At 58.3% G+C, this 18,396-nt stretch overlaps 1 protein-coding gene across 1 annotated transcript in view; it reads left to right on the plus strand.

Moving 5' to 3' along the window:
• Myom2 (myomesin 2) overlaps nt 1–18,396 on the plus strand; it is a 60,201-nt gene that overhangs the window by 36,938 nt on the left and 4,867 nt on the right. Inside the window, exons 20-31 of the mRNA XM_042689863.1 lie at nt 149–327; nt 1,972–2,086; nt 2,441–2,597; nt 2,688–2,794; nt 3,965–4,009; nt 8,305–8,441; nt 11,016–11,160; nt 11,276–11,335; nt 12,578–12,645; nt 15,273–15,386; nt 15,538–15,625; nt 16,515–16,553. Coding sequence (XP_042545797.1) covers nt 149–327; nt 1,972–2,086; nt 2,441–2,597; nt 2,688–2,794; nt 3,965–4,009; nt 8,305–8,441; nt 11,016–11,160; nt 11,276–11,335; nt 12,578–12,645; nt 15,273–15,386; nt 15,538–15,625; nt 16,515–16,553 — 1,254 coding nt within the window. The remainder of the gene's footprint in view (nt 1–148; nt 328–1,971; nt 2,087–2,440; nt 2,598–2,687; nt 2,795–3,964; nt 4,010–8,304; nt 8,442–11,015; nt 11,161–11,275; nt 11,336–12,577; nt 12,646–15,272; nt 15,387–15,537; nt 15,626–16,514; nt 16,554–18,396) is intronic.

Genomic DNA, 18,396 nt, shown 5'->3' on the forward strand with positions numbered 1-18,396 from the left:
ACCACCATCACCCAGAATCCCGGTGGGCTGCAGGGGCCCCGGCTGGCACCTTCCAGCCAGGGTTATTGGGAGGCCTCTGCCAGGCTGCAGTAGGCTCGGGGGGGCTGGGGTCCCGGAGTGGCACATGCATGGTCCTGTGTGCCCCCAGGTCCCGCCTACGACCTGACGTTCTGCGAGGTCCGGAACACCTCGCTGGTCATGCTGTGGAAGGCCCCGGTGTACGCCGGCAGCAGCCCGGTCTCGGGGTACCTCGTGGACTTCAAGGAAGAGGATGCCGGCGAATGGAAGACCGTGACTGAGGCGGCAACTCCAAATCGCTATCTGAAGGTGATTCGCTCATTCCGTATTTTCTTTTATCTGAAAACACTTTTGGTTCCTGTAGGAAACTGGCTCAGGTCCCCAGCTGCCTGGCACAGTGCCCTGAGGAGCTGGGGCGGGAGACTCCACAGGGCAGCGAGTGCCGGAGGGGCGGCCCCAGCCACACACACCGCACACGCTGGGGCCCGTGCCCGTGTCACGTACACCGGGGTATGTGTCCGTGTCTGTGCACTGGGGTACGTGTACATGCATGTGTCATGTACACTGGAGTATGTGACCGTGTCTGTGTCATGTGCACCAGGGTACGTGTACATGCCCGTGTCATGTACACTGGGGTCCGTGTCTGTGTCATGTACACCGGGGTATGTGTCTGTGTCTGTGCACTGGGGTACGTGTACATGCATGTGTCATGTACACTGGGGTCCGTGTCCGTGTCATGTATACCAGGGTATGTATCTGTGTCATGTACACTGGGGTACGTGTACATGCATGTGTCATGTACACTGGGGCCCGTGCCCGTGTCACGTACACCGGGGTATGTGTCCGTGTCTGTACACTGGGGTACGTGTACATACATGTGTCATGTACAATGGGGTCTGTGTACGTGTCATGTACACCAGGGTATGTGTCTGTGTCATGTACATTGGGGGTATGTGTACATGCATGTGTCATGTACACTGGGGTCCGTGTCTGTGTCATGTATACCAGGGAATGTGTCTGTGTCATGTACACTGGGATATGTGTACATACATGTGTCATGTACACTGGGGTCCGTGCCCGTGTCACGTACACCAGGGTATGTATCTGTGTCATGTACACTGGGGTACGTGTCCATACATGTGTCATGTACAATGGGGTCCGTGTCCGTGTCATGTACACCAGGGTATGTATCTGTGTCATGTACACTGGGGTATGTGTACATACATGTGTCACGTACACCGGGGTATGTGTCCGTGTCACGTACACCAGGGTATGTGTCTGTGTCATGTACACTGGGGTATGTGTCCATACATGTGTCGTGTGCAATGGGATAGCCCACGTACCTGTTGTGTTTGCTCAGCTGCCCTGGTTCGGAGACCTCCGTGTGGTTTGGCTGAGGCATATTCTGCACGGAGAAGCCCGCTTTCCCTCCCTTTGAGAGAGGCCCACAGCTGGGCCAGGCCCTGCTGTCCCGGGGCCAGGACAGACTGTGCCCACGCAGGACAGCTGCACAGTGTGAAGCGGGCTCTTTAGATGAGTCCAGCCACGACGCAGGTGCCCGTGTGCACACATGTACACATAAGGAGAGACTTAATTCTGATGTGGCCACAGGATGCTTTTTCAGTTAATAGTCATGTGTAGATATGACTTAGTCCCATAGGACTATGTTAAACATCAACACCAAACCGCAACCAGTCAGTAGGATTTAACTTTGTGTTTTCTTCAGCGGAGGAAGAGTGAGCAAAGGAGGTTCCCAGATCCGTTTGTTCCTGCCTGCGAGGCTGTGTGGCTGAGGATCTCCTTTGCTCTCTGCTGCTCTGTTGCTCCGTCCAGCTTTTCAACCAGAAACCGAGTCTGGCCAGAAGGAAGGCGTGCCCTCACGGGGGCGGGGGCGGGGCGGAGGCAGTGTTGTTTGTGGTCTCCCGCCTCACCCCTTGCCCCTGTTTTCTCAAGGTGTGTGACCTGCAGCAGGGCCAGACCTATGTCTTCAGAGTCCGCGCGGTGAACGCCAGCGGGCCCGGGAAGCCCTCAGACACCTCGGAGCCAGTGTTCGTGGAGGCCCGGCCAGGTGAGCCTGGCCCCTCCGCCGGGACAGAGATTACTGTGTGGCACTTGCGGCAGGCAGCGGGTGTGTGTGCAGGTGTGGCTTCAGCCCTTCCACTGGCTGGCCAAGCTGAGCAGGGCCTCTTCCACCCCTGCGTTCTAAGACACAGATCCTGACTGGCAGGAGCTGGGTCGGGTGACTGTGTGCATCAGAACACAGCAAACTGTGCAAGCACCTCCACCTGGGCAAAAACCAAGCAGCCACTGTGGAGACGGAGGCGCGGGTGGTGTGAAGCTGGCTGTGTGTGGGCCACCTCCTGCCCCAAAAAGGAATGCGGAGGGCATGGCATTCCTGAGGCTCCTGGGCTCTCGTCCACAGGCACCAAGGAGGTCAGCGCCGGTGTGGACGAGCAGGGTGACATCTACCTGGAGTTTGACTGCCAGGAAATGACCGATGCTTCCCTGTTCACGTGGTGCAAGTCCTACGAAGAGATCGCCGACGAGGACAGGTTCAGGGTCCACACAGAGGGCGATCGGTGAGTCCCCTGGAGCACGGGAGCTGCACCCGTGAATCTAGGAGCAGCCAGCAGACACGGCTGACGCCCTCCTCTCCTCCTTGTTTTCAGCTCACGTCTGTACTTTATGGCTCCAGATAAAGTGGACATAGGGACATACTCTGTGTCCGTAAGTGACACGGACGGTGTGTCCTCCAGCTTTGTTTTGGACGAAGAAGGTAAGAGCATCCTGGCACAGGCCCATTGCTTTTTACCTCTCCCACCTTCTTATTTATGCTTGCTGTAGCTGGGATGGCAGGGACATACAAGCATGCCCTTATTTTTCCATGGAGATGGGGGTCTCTGAACTTCAGACTAGGCTTGAACTGTGTTCTCCTGATATTTGCCTTTTGATTGGTTGGAACGTTAGGCATGAGTCACCATGATATCCAATGAGAAAAATGATTTCTCATGTCCAAACCAAACCCCAAGGGTAGTTTACACTTGCTCAGAAAGAAATCTACTGTTTTCAGTTCAGATAGGATGTTATACCTTGATAACCATCCTCTAATTTCTGAGTTCTAATTCTAGGAAGGGAAAAGGGAATTAAGGAAGAAAGGAGGTAAAAAGAAAGAGAAGACAGAAGGAAAAGAAGTCAGGAAGACTTAGGAAGTAATTAAGGAAAGGAGAGAAGGAGAAGGAAGGAAGGAAGCAAAGGAGCGAAGCAGAGACATTGAGAAATGGCTTAGAGCTTTAATTTCTCTGAGCTTTCTCCGGAGCAGAGCAGCTTGGTTTTCCTGTTTGCTGGGGGGTGGGGGTGGGGGTGGGGGCGTCGGGACCATGGGAGGGATGTGCATTTGCTTCAGTGACATCCAAGAAGGACATTGGGGAAGGAAGGAAACTCATGGACAGCACAGTCCAGCTGGCAGGTTGGCTTTAGCAAAGAGCTCCACAGAGTGGACCAGAGACCAGGTGGGCAGCAGGGAGAGGAGCCCTTGGGCTGTCCCTGCGGAGGCCGGTGTCCCAGGGCTGCTGCCTGCGGGGCCCAGCTGCCGGCCTCAGCCCCGCCGGCCTCAGCCCCGCCGGCCTCAGCCCGCCGGCCTCAGCCCCGCCGGCCTCAGCCCCGCCGGCCTCAGCCCCGCCGGCCTCAGCTCTTCACAGGCTCCGTCTCCTCCCACTTCCCTTCTCTGATCTGCCAACTAACTTCCGTGGTGCCGCACCTCGGTTGGTTGGTGATGGAGTGAGTGAGTGGCCACGAGCCTCTTGTTACGCGCTTGGGGAAGCAGCTTCTGGCACAGTCCCCACGGGCATCACCCCGTCAGCCTCACTCCTGCTTAGCTTTGCTGCTGTTCACAAACTGCTGAGTGTCCAGCTCAAAGCCAACCACTGTGTTTTCCCCTTACCTTTAGAGCTGGAGCGTTTGCTGGCACTGAGCAACGAGATAAAGAACCCCAGTGAGTATGCACGCAGGGCGTGTGCGCAGGGGCCGCCCCAGCAAGGACGCGCGCAGGCGCCGTGAGGCCTTGGCTGCGGGGATGGCCCCCCGGCCTGTGCCCGCACACCTCGGGACCCCCAGACCTGTGCCCATACACACCCCGGGCCCCCCGGCCTGTGCCCGCACACCTCGGGACCCCCACACCTGTGCCCATACACACCCCGGGCCCCCCGGCCTGTGCCCGCACACCTCGGGCCCCCCAGACCTGTGCCCGCACACCTCGGGCACCCCGGCCTGTGCCCGCACACCTCGGGCCCCCCAGACCTGTGCCCGCACACCTCGGGCCCCCCAGACCTGTGCCCATACACACCTCGGGCCCGCCGGCCTGTGCCCGCACACCCCGGGACCCCCAGACCTGTGCCCATACACACCCCGGGCCCCCCGGCCTGTGCCCGCACACCTCGGGACCCCCAGACCTGTGCCCATACACACCCCGGGCCTCCCGGCCTGTGCCCGCACACCTCGGGACCCCCACACCTGTGCCCATACACACCCCGGGCCCCCCGGCCTGTGCCCACACACCTCGGGACCCCCACACCTGTGCCCATACACACCCCGGGCACCCCGGCCTGTGCCCGCACACCTCGGGACCCCCACACCTGTGCCCATACACACCCCGGGCCCCCCGGCCTGTGCCCGCACACCTCGGGACCCCCAGACCTGTGCCCATACACACCCCGGGCCCCCCCGGCCTGTGCCCGCACACCTCGGGACCCCTAGACCTGTGCCCATACACACCCCGGGCCCCCCGGCCTGTGCCCGCACACCTCGGGCCCCCCAGACCTGTGCCCACACACACCTCGGGCCCCCCGGCCTGTGCCCGCAAACCTCGGGACCCCCAGACCTGTGCCCATACACACCTCGGGCCCCCCGGCCTGTGCCCGCACACCTCGGGCCCCCCAGACCTGTGCCCATACACACCTCGGGACCCCCACACCTGTGCCCATACACACCCCGGGCCCCCCGGCCTGTGCCCGCACACCTCGGGCCCCCCAGACCTGTGCCCACACACACCCCGGGCCCCCCGGCCTGTGCCCGCACACCTCGGGACCCCCAGACCTGTGCCCATACACACCCCGGGCCCCCCGGCCTGTGCCCGCACACCTCGGGACCCCCACACCTGTGCCCATACACACCTCGGGACCCCCACACCTGTGCCCATACACACCCCGGGCCCCCCGGCCTGTGCCCGCACACCTCGGGACCCCCACACCTGTGCCCATACACACCCCGGGCCCCCCGGCCTGTGCCCGCACACCTCGGGACCCCCACACCTGTGCCCATACACACCCCGGGCCCTCCGGCCTGTGCCCGCACACCCCGGGACCCCCAGACCTGTGCCCATACACACCCCGGGCCCCCCGGCCTGTGCCCACACACCTCGGGCCCCCCAGACCTGTGCCCATACACACCCCGGGCCCCCCGGCCTGTGCCCGCACACCTCGGGACCCCCAGACCTGTGCCCATACACACCCCGGGCCCCCCGGCCTGTGCCCACACACCTCGGGACCCCCAGACCTGTGCCCATACACACCCCGGGCCCCCCAGACCTGTGCCCATACACACCCCGGGCCCCCCGGCCTGTGCCCGCACACCTTGGGACCCCCAGACCTGTGCCCATACACACCCCGGGCCCCCCAGACCTGTGCCCATACACACCCCGGGCCCCCCGGCCTGTGCCCGCACACCTCGGGCCCCCCACACCTGTGCCCATACACACCCCGGGCCCCCCGGCCTGTGCCCGCACACCTCGGGCCCCCTAGACCTGTGCCCATACACACCCCGGGCCCCCCGGCCTGTGCCTGCACACCTCGGGCCCCCTAGACCTGTACCCACACACACCCCGGGCCCCCCGGCCTGTGCCTGCACACCTCAGGCCCCCTAGACCTGTGCCCATACACACCCCGGGCCCCCTGACCTGTGCCCACACACACCCCGGGCCCCCTGACCTGTGCCCACACACACCTCGGGCCCCCCACACCTGTGCCCATACACACCCCGGGCCCCCAGACCTGTGCCCCTCACACCCTGGGCCCCCAGACCTGTGCCCACACACACCCCGGGCCCCCTGACCTGTGCCCACACACACCCCGGGCCCCCTGACCTGTGCCCACACACCCCGGGCCCCCTGACCTGTGCCCACACACCCCGGGCCCCCAGACCTGTGCCCATACACACCCCGGGTCCCCTGACCTGTGCCCACACACACCCCGGGTCCCCTGACCTGTGCCCACACACACCCTGGGCCCCCAGACCTGTGCCCCACACCCCGGGCCCCCTGACCTGTGCCCACACACACCCCGGGCTCCCTGACCTGTGCCCACACACACCCTGGGCCCCCTGACCTGTGCCCACACACACCCTGGGCCCCCTGCCCTGTACCCCTCACACCCCGGGCCCCCTGACCTGTGCCCACACACACCCCGGGCCCCCTGACCTGTGCCCACACACACCCCGGGCCCCCTGACCTGTGCCCACACACACCCCGGGCCCCCTGACCTGTGCCCACACACCCCGGGCCCCCCGGCCTGTGCCCGCACACCTCGGGACCCCCACACCTGTGCCCATACACACCCCGGGCCCCCCGGCCTGTGCCCGCACACCTCGGGACCCCCACACCTGTGCCCATACACACCCCGGGCCCCCCGGCCTGTGCCCGCACACCTCGGGCCCCCCAGACCTGTGCCCATACACACCTCGGGACCCCCACACCTGTGCCCATACACACCCCGGGCCCCCCGGCCTGTGCCCGCACACCTCGGGACCCCCACACCTGTGCCCATACACACCCCGGGCCCCCCGGCCTGTGCCCGCACACCTCGGGACCCCCACACCTGTGCCCATACACACCCCGGGCCCTCCGGCCTGTGCCCGCACACCCCGGGACCCCCAGACCTGTGCCCATACACACCCCGGGCCCCCCGGCCTGTGCCCACACACCTCGGGCCCCCCAGACCTGTGCCCATACACACCCCGGGCCCCCCGGCCTGTGCCCGCACACCTCGGGACCCCCAGACCTGTGCCCATACACACCCCGGGCCCCCCGGCCTGTGCCCACACACCTCGGGACCCCCAGACCTGTGCCCATACACACCCCGGGTCCCCCAGACCTGTGCCCATATACACCCCGGGCCCCCCGGCCTGTGCCCGCACACCTCGGGCCCCCCACACCTGTGCCCATACACACCCCGGGCCCCCCGGCCTGTGCCCGCACACCTCGGGCCCCCTAGACCTGTGCCCATACACACCCCGGGCCCCCCGGCCTGTGCCTGCACACCTCGGGCCCCCTAGACCTGTACCCACACACACCCCGGGCCCCCCGGCCTGTGCCTGCACACCTCGGGCCCCCTAGACCTGTGCCCATACACACCCCGGGCCCCCTGACCTGTGCCCACACACACCCCGGGCCCCCTGACCTGTGCCCACACACACCTCGGGCCCCCCACACCTGTGCCCATACACACCCCGGGCCCCCAGACCTGTGCCCCTCACACCCTGGGCCCCCAGACCTGTGCCCACACACACCCCGGGCCCCCTGACCTGTGCCCACACACACCCCGGGCCCCCTGACCTGTGCCCACACACCCCGGGCCCCCTGACCTGTGCCCACACACCCCGGGCCCCCAGACCTGTGCCCATACACACCCCGGGTCCCCTGACCTGTGCCCACACACACCCCGGGCCCCCTGACCTGTGCCCACACACACCCCGGGCCCCCAGACCTGTGCCCACACACCCCGGGCCCCCAGACCTGTGCCCATACACACCCCGGGCCCCCCAGACCTGTACCCACACACACCCTGGGCCCTAGGCCTGTGCCCACACACACCCTGGGCCCCCGGACCTGTGCCCACACACACCCCGGGCCCCCAGACCTGTGCCCACACACACCCCGGGCCCCCTGACCTGTGCCCACACACACCCCGGGTCCCCAGACCTGTGCCCCACACCCCGGGCCCCAAGAGCGTCCCCAGGATGGGCGCCCCCAGCCGAGGTGCTCGGGAGCTGCCGAAGGGGTCCAGAGATTTTAGGGACCCCGCAGCCGAGAGGCTGACACAGGCTTTGGCTTCACTGGTTGCCTTCCAGGGCGGTGCGCAAGAGCCCCGGGCTCAGCGTCTCTCTAAGGGACATGGGGGCCAGGCCTGCCCGACGCGGCCCTCCCCAGCCTGCCCTCTGAACTCCCCCGCCCTCCCTCTGAAGTCCAGCCTCTCTTCCCCCAGCCCTCCCTCTGAAGTCCTGCCCCTCTCTCCCCAGCTCTCCCTCTGAAGTCGGACTTAGCCTATGAGATTTTGGAAAAGGGCCAGGTTCGCTTCTGGCTCCAGGCTGAGCCGCTGTCTGCCGAGGCCAGCTTCCGCTTCGTGGTGAATGACAGGGAGGTCTCGGACAGCGAGGTGAGTTTGTGTGTGCGCTTCCAGGTTATTCCTCCACACAGCACATTTGCACGTGCTCGGCCTCAGAGTGCTCCCCTTAAGACAGGACCTGGCCCAGGCCGGCCCTGAACTCACAATTCCCCGTGTCCATCTCACAAGTGCCTGGACAGTGGGCGGTGCCCGCGGGTGAGTGTGCAAAGAACCCTGAGACCCACTGTCCTCCCTGGGGGCGGGTGTCGAGAGGGCTGTGCCTGTGTTTGCTGTGTCTCCTGCCCAGGAACGAGTGCACTCTGGGAGACTGCTCCCTGGGTCTCTGTTCAGGATGCACTGGAGATGGCCCAGCCCAGCGACTTTCCCTCTTCTGCTCCTTTCCCTCCGTGCCAGTGGTGCTGCTGGCAGAGCTAGCCCGCTCCATCCTGATCACATAAACACGGCGTGGCTCGTGACCAGGCTCACGGTGCTCCGGGGAGTGTGTGCAGATGCTCAGCACACGTGGTCAGCACTGACTCCTCGTGCTCACGGTGGTGGGTGGGACCGCGTGTGGCTCGCGTCATCCCCCAGCCCTGTGAATGGGAGGGAATTGTGCATCGCTCCCTGGTGGGTGGGAAACCATGGTGTGCACGCTGGATCTGAGCCAGCATGGTCTCATCAAGGCGTCAGAGACACCTCTGAGCAGAGGTTGAGCCGTGAAACAGGGTTTAAAGGAACTGTAGCTTTATAGTCAGTCGTGGGGCTTGAACTCTGCCTGGGCGCTGTCCCTCAGCTCTTCAGCTTAAGGAGAGCGCTCTACCACTTGAGCCACACAGCGCCACTTTGGGTTTTCTGTTGGTTAATTGGAGATAAGAGTCTTATGGACTTTTCCTGCCCGGGCTGTCTTTGAACTGCTATCCTCAGATCTCAGCCTCCTGAGTAGCTAGGATGACAGGCGTGAGCCACCAGCACCCAACTGCAGAACATGTTTTTTAAAATTTTATTTTATTTTCCCCGTACCATCCCTTCCCTTCCACCTCCACAACTACCCCTCCCCCCAATTGCAAAGTTTGTTTTTCAACATAGTGTCTTGTACATCTCATTGTTACAATGGGTCAATCTGTATCCCTATTTAAACATTTTGTTTTTTCCCTTCCCCTCCCCAAATTATACCAACATCAAATACAGTGAAAATGGGGGTTATACTGTGAGAGAGGGACATACAAAGCAGCAAAAAAATCACATGGTACCTTATAAATATGTTAGAAACAATCACATGAAAGAAAAAAAACATTTGAATACATATCTTAGGGTTCATTTTCCTAACATCACCTTATCTGACCTTTTCTGCTTGACTCAGACATATACTAGTTATTGCAAATAAGGGAAACCATGGGACCTATGTTTCTTTGGGCCTGGCTTACTTCACTTAGTAGAATTTTCCCGTCTTTCCATTTCCTAACAAATGGGGCGATGTCATTCTTTCTGATGGAGGCATAGAATTCCGTTGTGTATATAGACCACATTTTCTTGATCATTGCAGAACATCTTTTAATGCACATTTGCTTCAAACATGGTATCATCACTAATCTTTTGGAATATGGCTGCACTATTTCACATGTGTAATTAGCAGTCCATGGGTGACTTTCACACGTGAAGACTGACACTTTTGTAAGCGTCACATGAAAGCCTGTTGCTTCGGACTTGTGAGATCGCTGGGCTTTCTCTTGCTCATGGCGTCCTGTGTTACAAGGGCATGTCACGACAGTCAGGGAGTCCTTTCGGGAAAAGCAGAGATTTGGAGACTGTGATATTAGGATGTCACCACCAGCAGAGCGAGCTAGCAGACAGACTTTTATGTGGTCGTTCGGTGTTCATTGCTGACTAGGTGCTCGATGAGGCACTTTAGGGTTGCAGAGAGGAGGGAGGCACAGCCCTACTTCCCTGTGGCTGGCAGGACAGACGGGTGCCAGGAAGGAAGTCCCTGAGGGCACCCAGCCTCCCCCACGGGTGTTGGAGCTGGCCGGTGTTCGGGGAGCACAGAGCCAGCGCAGGGACGCTGCCAGGAATGAGACTCGGACGCCAGAGAAGCCCGAAGCAGCCCCGAACTCTTCAAGAAGAGTGAGCGGAGCAGGCAGGCTGAGCAGACTTCCGTGGACGGTCCCTTCTGTGGACGGGGCCTCCCGGGCTGTCTGTCGCCTGCAGGGCACTGGAAGTTCGGGAGCGATGGGATTGAGGCTGCACAGGGTCTCATTTGTCTGTCCTCCGATGGCCCGCTGCTGGTCCGAGCTGCCTGTAGCTGTGGGAGGAGCTCTGCTGTGGGTCACTTCGTGCTGTTTGCTCTGCAGGCCTCCACCAGCGGGCCCTTGAGCCCTGCTTTGGCTGGCTTGCTTCTCACAGGTGGCTGTCCTTGGGCAGCGAGTGTTCTGTCGAGAGAGTCCCGTGGGCTCATGTTCTCCACTCAGAACCCAGTCTGCGTTTGGTGGTTGGTTTAGGTGGTTCAGGTGATGGAGGTCCATTCTGTGGCTGTGTGCACCATTCCTGAAGATCCCACAGCAGATTCAGCCATTACACATGGAGGAAAAATTTCACTATATAATTCTCGATGTCCTCCATTGCTTACAGACACACAGAATTAAATGTGACAAGCCAACCGGACTTATTGAGATGGTGATGGACCGATTTACCATTGAAAATGAAGGCACCTACACCGTGCAGATTCAAGACGGGAAAGCCAAAAACCAGTCTTCTCTGGTCCTTATTGGAGATGGTATGCTAGACTGAACTATTTTCATGCCCATAAAAGTAATTCAAAGAAAATTCTCTTGATGGAGAGAAGCAGACGTATTTCCTCTCTTTTCTTTTTTCTTGAATATTGAATTTAGCATTCAAGGCTGTCCTAGAAGAGGCTGAATTTCAGAGGAAAGAATTTCTCAGGAAGCAAGGTAAGGAGCCTCACGTACTTGTTGGAAGCAGACCCCTCAGCATCCCGGTGACTTTGAAAGCGTTTACAATGGTTGAAAGTGTAGCTGTTTCCAGCTGGGCACTTGCTCTTTATAGTTCTACTCTCTGCTAGTCTTGCTTCAGGCTTCAGATGCTTCTGACCCATGGTCTGATGTTCCTACTTCCTGTCACTGTCCTCATCAAGAGACTGCTCAGTGGGCCAGGCTCTGAGCTCTGAGTAACTGCACCCTTCTGAGAGACAGTTCTTCCCAAATACACATCTTCTTCTTTTACTTAACACACTAACAATTCCATGTAGTGCACTAGGCTCATCTGTGCATTCCTTATTTGCAACCATCCAGCTCATCCAGACCTGGCCCCGGCCTGGCACTGTGGCTGGGCACACACACTTCCTGCTCCTCTTTCCCCAGCCCACGCTGCTCCTCCTGGGCTCTCCTGCCTGGCACAGTCCCTCAGGGGAGGCTCCACCGGAGCTCCAAGCCCCCCCTGAGCCGACCTTGCCGAGTGTATTGATGTGGTGGAAGTCACTGCACACTTTCTGTGTGTGTTTGTGTTGAATGAGATAGTGGCATTATCGTACACTTAGTGTAAGGAGAAGTGATAAACAGTTGAGAATCATTAATCCACTTTTTTTTTTTTTTTACAATTTCAAATACTGTACGAATGAAGAACGTTGCTAGGTGGAGCTGTTCTTTTTTCTCATGTCTAGCAGTACGCTTTCTCTGGAGGCTTCGTTTACTATGTGGTGGACGTTTGGTTAGACACAGATGCCTTGAGAGAGAGCACAGTGATTTCAGCAGACTTTTTGTTGAAGAGCAGTGGCATGCCCAGCCCCAAGCAGGGTCCAGACAGTGGCATGCCCAGTCCCAAGCAGGGTCCAGACACGTGCCCGTAGGAGGGGGCGGGCAGGAGGGGCGGGCCTGCAGGAGGGGCGGGGCCACAGGAGGGGCAGAAGAGGCAGGAGAAGTGGGGGCTGGGAGAAGGGGGCAGCAGGGTCAGGCCCAGCGGAAACTGGTGTTGATGCTGTGGCTGTGAACCGTGTCTCGGTTCCGCCCTGCAGAGCGCAGGGAAGGAGTGAGTAAACACACCTGCGTGTGTTCACACAGGCCGTACGAGCGCGTGCGTCTGTGGCTCGTGTGACTCGGCCTCTTCTCCCAGGCCCTCACGCAGGCCGTACAAGCGCATGCATCTGTGACTCCTGTAACTTGGCCCCCTCTCCCCAGGCCCTCACTTCGCTGAGTATTTGCATTGGGATGTCACCGACGAGTGTGAAGTCCGCCTCCTCTGTAAGGTGAGGCCCATTCCCGGGGGTCCGGGGCTGGGGCCCTCAGGGGCTGGCAGGGGCCGTGGGCTCAGCCTGTCCACGCTGCGCACCTGCCGTGGCCCGGCACCACTGCTCCTGGATGAGCGAATGGGTCCGTTCTCCACAGAGAGACTGCCGTGTTGGGTGTGCGAAGGCAGACGAAAGAGGTGGGTTACTGTATAGAAATAAACACGCTGCGTTTGAGCAGGTGAACTTTCCAGAAGGTGTGCCGCGGTAAGACACAGCCATTGGTTGGTGAGAGGACCTCACCTTGAGATTAAGGGGCCTCTGGGGAGCAGAACACAGCCTAAGTTGTGTTTTAAGGATTCAGTGGTAAGATCAGCTTTGATCTTTGCTAAGCTCATTTTAAGTGACAAACCTCCTGTTGACGGAGAGGCAGCTCGGTGTGTGTCCCGTCGGGGAGCCTGGCTGAGCAGCGACCTTCGGAGGCGCAGTGGACAGGGCCATCGAGCAGGGGTGGGGTCTGGGTCCCAGGACTTCACAGGAGATTGACCGGATTAAATTAACTTTCCCTGGGCCTCCCTAACCATCGTTAGTGGTGACAATTGATCTGTAACTTCCCATCACACCCTTTTTTGTTGTGAAAGCCAGGGATAAAGCTTTGATATTTAAAAATCCCCACAGATGTCATAAATTAATTATAGAAAAATGCTTAGGTTTTTAATTTGTTTTGGCGGTGAGTAGATCATTTCTGTGTTGATATGTTCAGAAGGAAGACTAAGAAATGTTTGGGAAAGAAAAGAAGTTGAGTTGCAAAGAGGTTAGAGAGGCTTGTGCAGACCTCGCCCCCAGACAGGAAGCTCAGTGGTATTCAAAGCCAGGAGAGCGGCAGGGCCCAGGAGGGAAGCGTCTGCCCCCTTGCTGTGTGCGCTGGAAGAAGCGATTTTCTCAAGGGATTACCTGTGGAAAGTCGACCTGTGTTCAGATTTCTAGATGGGACTCAAAGCTGGGTTTGTTAGTGGTCTAGTCCTGCAGCCTGGGAGGAAGGGCAGTGGCCGGACTCCCTCTTTCGTGACTCAGGGTGGGGCAGGGCCCTGGTGGTGCTGAACCACAGATAAATGCTTCAGGGAACTGGGGCTCCCGACTCCTGTGTTCATAGACCCTGAACACAAACATCAGAGAACCCAGATAACCATCACTTGAGCATTAAACATTTTGCATTCTAACGCTCTGTGTCTCCTTGCCAGTCCTGTGATGCTGATTCTGTGAGCCATTTTCCAACATCACTTTTTTTAAGAAAATTTAGGGACTCGGGTAGATGAGCATTTTAAAGTTCATCATTTACACGGCAAAAGTGTTTGGAGAATAACATGAAATAATATATTCATGTTATCATTTCAAAAAAAGAAATGTTTAAGAGAAATCTTCGTCATAGAGAGGCAGTGTTAGCCAGCTCAGAGAGGGTCAGGGGCTTTGCGTGGCCCGGGGTGGGCATGCCATGGGCAGGAGATCGCTGCCCGCCGTGCCCGGTGTGCTGTGCGCTGCCCGCTGTGCTGTGCCCCAGTGTCTGGGGTCAGAGAGGAACGGAGGGGGTGCTGGACCTCAGAGCAGTATGGAGGGCCTGAGACTGCTCCCTGGCATCACATGGACCCAGGTTTCAGAGAACACAGGCTGAAGGTGGCTGGGAAGTTCATGTTGGCACCCAGGGACCCACAATTGAGAATATCCTCATGACTGTGGAGGGAGACAGACCTGAGCTCAGAGTGAGGGCTTTGCCGTGAGTGGACTCGAGATGGGCACAGGGGGGCCAGGGACTGCTGTGGGCTCCACCAGGGCCGTGTGCACACTCACACGCTGGCGGGAGACGCCCCAAGGGTCCTCTGCTCCCCAGACACCCCAGGATGACGTCTCTGTACCAGGCAGCGTCCCCCTCATTGGTGAACACGGTGATCAAAACAGCAGAATCTCTGCTCGTGACACGTTTTCACCAACACTGCCACAGAGTGCAGATTCTAAGCATATGGCATAGCTGCACCCCGAGAGCTCACCCTGCAGAGCCGTCTTTCTCTGGTCCCCTCCGTCCTGACATCTTGTGGGATGTGGGTACAGCATCGTCAGGCCCACGGGCTCCGGGCACACCCACATTCCCTCACACGGGACAGCACGCATAGGCTCCATGGAACACGCCTGCTGCTCTGCAGAATCCTCTGACGCTCTGCCCCCGCGTGAAGCCAGAGCCAGGCAGCAGGAAGGCTTCTCCCAGCAGCTGCTCTGTCTGCGTTTTGTTCCCTTTGGCTCTCTGCATCTGGGAGAGTTTTGTAGGCCTCTAAGAATAGTCTGTATTATTTCTAGATTAAAAAATACATCCCCTGTGACTCATTTGCAGTAATGATGTTTCCTATTAGCCAGCTCATTTTATAGTCAGAGTCGTGAGAGTCGTTTGCACTGTTTCCCTGGGAGGGCATCATTATTCTAGAAGATGGAATATAGCAATGCCTTTACCATAGCAAGGGACAGCTTTTCCATGAGCCTCTGCCTGAGCCGGTCTCGAGTGAAGATCGATGTCGTTCCCGGGTCTGTGTTTGCAGCCCTGAAGGTTTTTCTCACTCACAGCCTGAATGATTCCACAGCACACTGGGGTCTCTGCTTCACAGGTCGCCAATACCAAGAAAGAGACGGTGTTCAAGTGGCTCAAGGACGATGTTCTGTATGAGACGGAGACGCTGCCGGACCTGGAGAGAGGCGTCTGTGAGCTGCTCATACCCAAGGTGCCGTGTGCCGGGCACAGCCAGCCTGCCTTGGAAGCCCTCCAAGTCCACCTTGTCTTTGTTGGTTTGCTGGGACAGGGCGTTTGCGCCCAGGGCCCACGGAGGCGCAGTACCCAGCTCACGCAGATGGGGCTTTGTGCTTTATTTGTAGCTGTCCAAGAAGGACCATGGTGAATACAAGGCAACCTTGAAAGATGACAGAGGTCAAGACGTGTCCGTCCTTGAAATAGCAGGCCAAGGTGCGTGACGCCCTTTGTCCTCCTGGCCCGCCACCCCGTGTGTGTGACACTGAGTGGCTTGACTGACCAGTGGCTTCTACATCTGTGGCCCCTGCACATTTTGTTTTCTTCTTTGGCTAGTCCTGGGACTAGAACTCTGGACCAGCGTGCTGTCCCTGAGTTCTTTTGTTCAAGAGCTCTTGCCGGGCTCCGGTGGCTCATGCCTGTAATCCAAGTTTCTGGGGAGGCTGAGATCTGAGGATCATGGTTCAAAGCCCGTGAAACTCTTATCTTCAATTAACAACTAGAAAACCGGAAGTGATGCTGTGGCTCAAGCGGTAGAGTGCTCACCTTGAGCTGAAGAGCTGAGGGACAGCGCCCAAGCCCAGAGTTCAAGCCCCACGACCGACAAAAAAAAAAAAAAGGACAAGAGCTCTACCACTTGAGCCACAGCACCACTTCCAGTTTTTGGTGGTTTATTGTAGATAAGAGTCTCACAAACTTTCCTTTTTGTGGCTTTGAACCACGATCCTTAGATCTCAGCTTCCTGAGTAGCTGAGGTTACAGGCGTGAGCCACTGGTGCCTAGTCTTGTACATATTTTATAGCCAGCTCTGTGGAAGAGAACACACTACATCAGCTGTGTTGCATGCGGTTGGTGAAGTTCATGTGCTGGCTAGTGCAGCTGGAGTCTGTGCATGCGATGTTCAGTTCAGTGTGCTGGTGATGTATGCTGTGTAAGGGTTCCTACCCCATATTTAGGGGTGACAGCTGGAAGGACTTACGGCACACAGAGCCTTCACGGATAGGTTGGCCAATTAACGTGTCGTTTTCCAGATTTAATCAGACCCTGGAGAGGAGGCTTCCTGTTACAGTGCCACCCTGACGCGCCTCTCTGTTCTCTCTTCCAGTGTACGAGGACATGATCTTGGCGATGAGTCGAGTCTGTGGTAAGAGATGCCCTCTGGTTAGCGCTACCATCAGCAGTGTTCACCCCTGGAGGGAGGGAGCAGGAGGTGCAGCCGCGCCCATGTGACCGCCCCGGCTGGAGGGTCCCCCCCGCCCCCCCCCGCCCCCCCCGCCCCCCCCGCCCCCCCCCTCCCCCCGCTTTCCCCAGAGCTTGGGCTGAGCATGGAGCCTGGAGTTCCACTCAGCCACCTCTGGCCATCTGCCTCCGGTGAATCTGGCAATGAATGGCTTTACCCAGAACTGCGGTCAGCATCCTTATTTCAAGAACGGAAGGGAACTAACAACCTTTAGAACTGGGGCGACTCCTACGTGCCACACCAATGTCTACTAAGTTCTTTCTCCGTTTGCCCTTCCATGGAACCCATCAGAGTGAAGATGGTTATTTTTAGTTTTTCTGGTCCTGGCTTGGACTCTGCGCCTGGTCACTGTCTAAGCTCCTTTTTTGCTCAAGGCTAGCTAGCTCTCTCCCACGTGGGCCATAGTGTCACTCCCAGCTTTTTCTGTAATTAGAAGAGTCTCACGGCTCTCCTGCCTGGGTTGGCTGCAAACCTTGATCAATCCTCAGACCTCACTAGGGCAACAGGCAAGAGCCACCGGCCCCCAGCGATAATGGTTATGAATTTAGCAATAGTAGCTCACATGTGTATAACGTGTTCTGCTAGCAGTTACATGATCTCCTCACAGAATATCTGGCTTGTTTTCTGGTCAGGCAGCGAAGACCTAGCATGCAGGTAGCTTCTGGTGGGTGCTCAGCCTGCTGCGTCAGGACCTCCCGGAAGCCTCCGGAGGCGGCTGCCCTTCACCCCCACTCCCACGCCTCTCCCCGCATTCCTGTGAATGTCTCTCCTCATTGCTGTCTCCAGACGGCCCGGGACGCAGACCATCGCACCCTGCACACGTCCTGCGTGAGGCGGCTGGGCTTCCTCCACCTCTCACGATTCAGCCAACGGCTCTCGGTTTTGGCTGTCTTAATTCGCAGATCCATTGTACCTGGGTGTTCTTTCTGGTTGAATAGTATTCCGTGGAACACATGAACCGTAATTCCCTCATTCATCTGTTGTTGGGCTCTTCTGCGAGGCGTGTGTCTGCAGGTGTCTCTCTTGGATGTTGGTTTATTCTCCTTTGCACATATGCTCAAGAGCGGTAGGCTGGGATCATAAGCAGGCCTGTTTTCAGTGTTTGAGGGACCTCCACAGTGTTTCCATAGTCTTTTCCCTATTCACATTCCCGCCAACAGAACACCAGGGTCCCCCTCGCCTGCTTCCTTGCCAGTGTGTATGGTTTGTTTGTTTTTTTGGTGTGGGGCTTGAACTCTGGGCCTGAGCCCTGTCCCTCTGCTCTTCAGTTCAAGGCAAGTGCTCTGCCGCTTGAGCCACAGCGCCACTTCCAGTTTTCTGGTGGTTTATTGGAGATAAGAGTCTCACGGACTTTCCTGCTCAGGCTGGCTTTGAACGGTGATCCTCAGATCTCAGCCTCCTGAGTAGCTAGGATGACAGGCGTGAGCCACCAGCGCCCAGCTGGTTTGTGTTCTTGATTACCATTCTTCCTGGGAGAACGGGCTCTTAGCGTGGTTTGCACGTAGCATCGTGTAGTTTTGGTTCGCATTTCCTTCATGGTTAAGGGTGCTGAACATTTGTTCATGTCTCTATCAGCCATATCTATTTCCCTTTCTGAGAAATGCCTCTTCAGTCCATTTACCCATTCATCAACTGGGCTATAACTCAAGAATATCTATTTTTTGAGTTATTTGTATATTCTGATATTAATCCCTGTATGTTGAATATAGAGGAATCTGGAGAAGATCTTTTTCTGTTCTGTGGATTG

The sequence above is a fragment of the Dipodomys spectabilis genome, unplaced genomic scaffold (assembly GCF_019054845.1).
Source record: "Dipodomys spectabilis isolate Male_0828 unplaced genomic scaffold, ASM1905484v1 ptg000128l, whole genome shotgun sequence".
Classification (NCBI taxonomy): Eukaryota; Metazoa; Chordata; class Mammalia; order Rodentia; family Heteromyidae; genus Dipodomys; species Dipodomys spectabilis.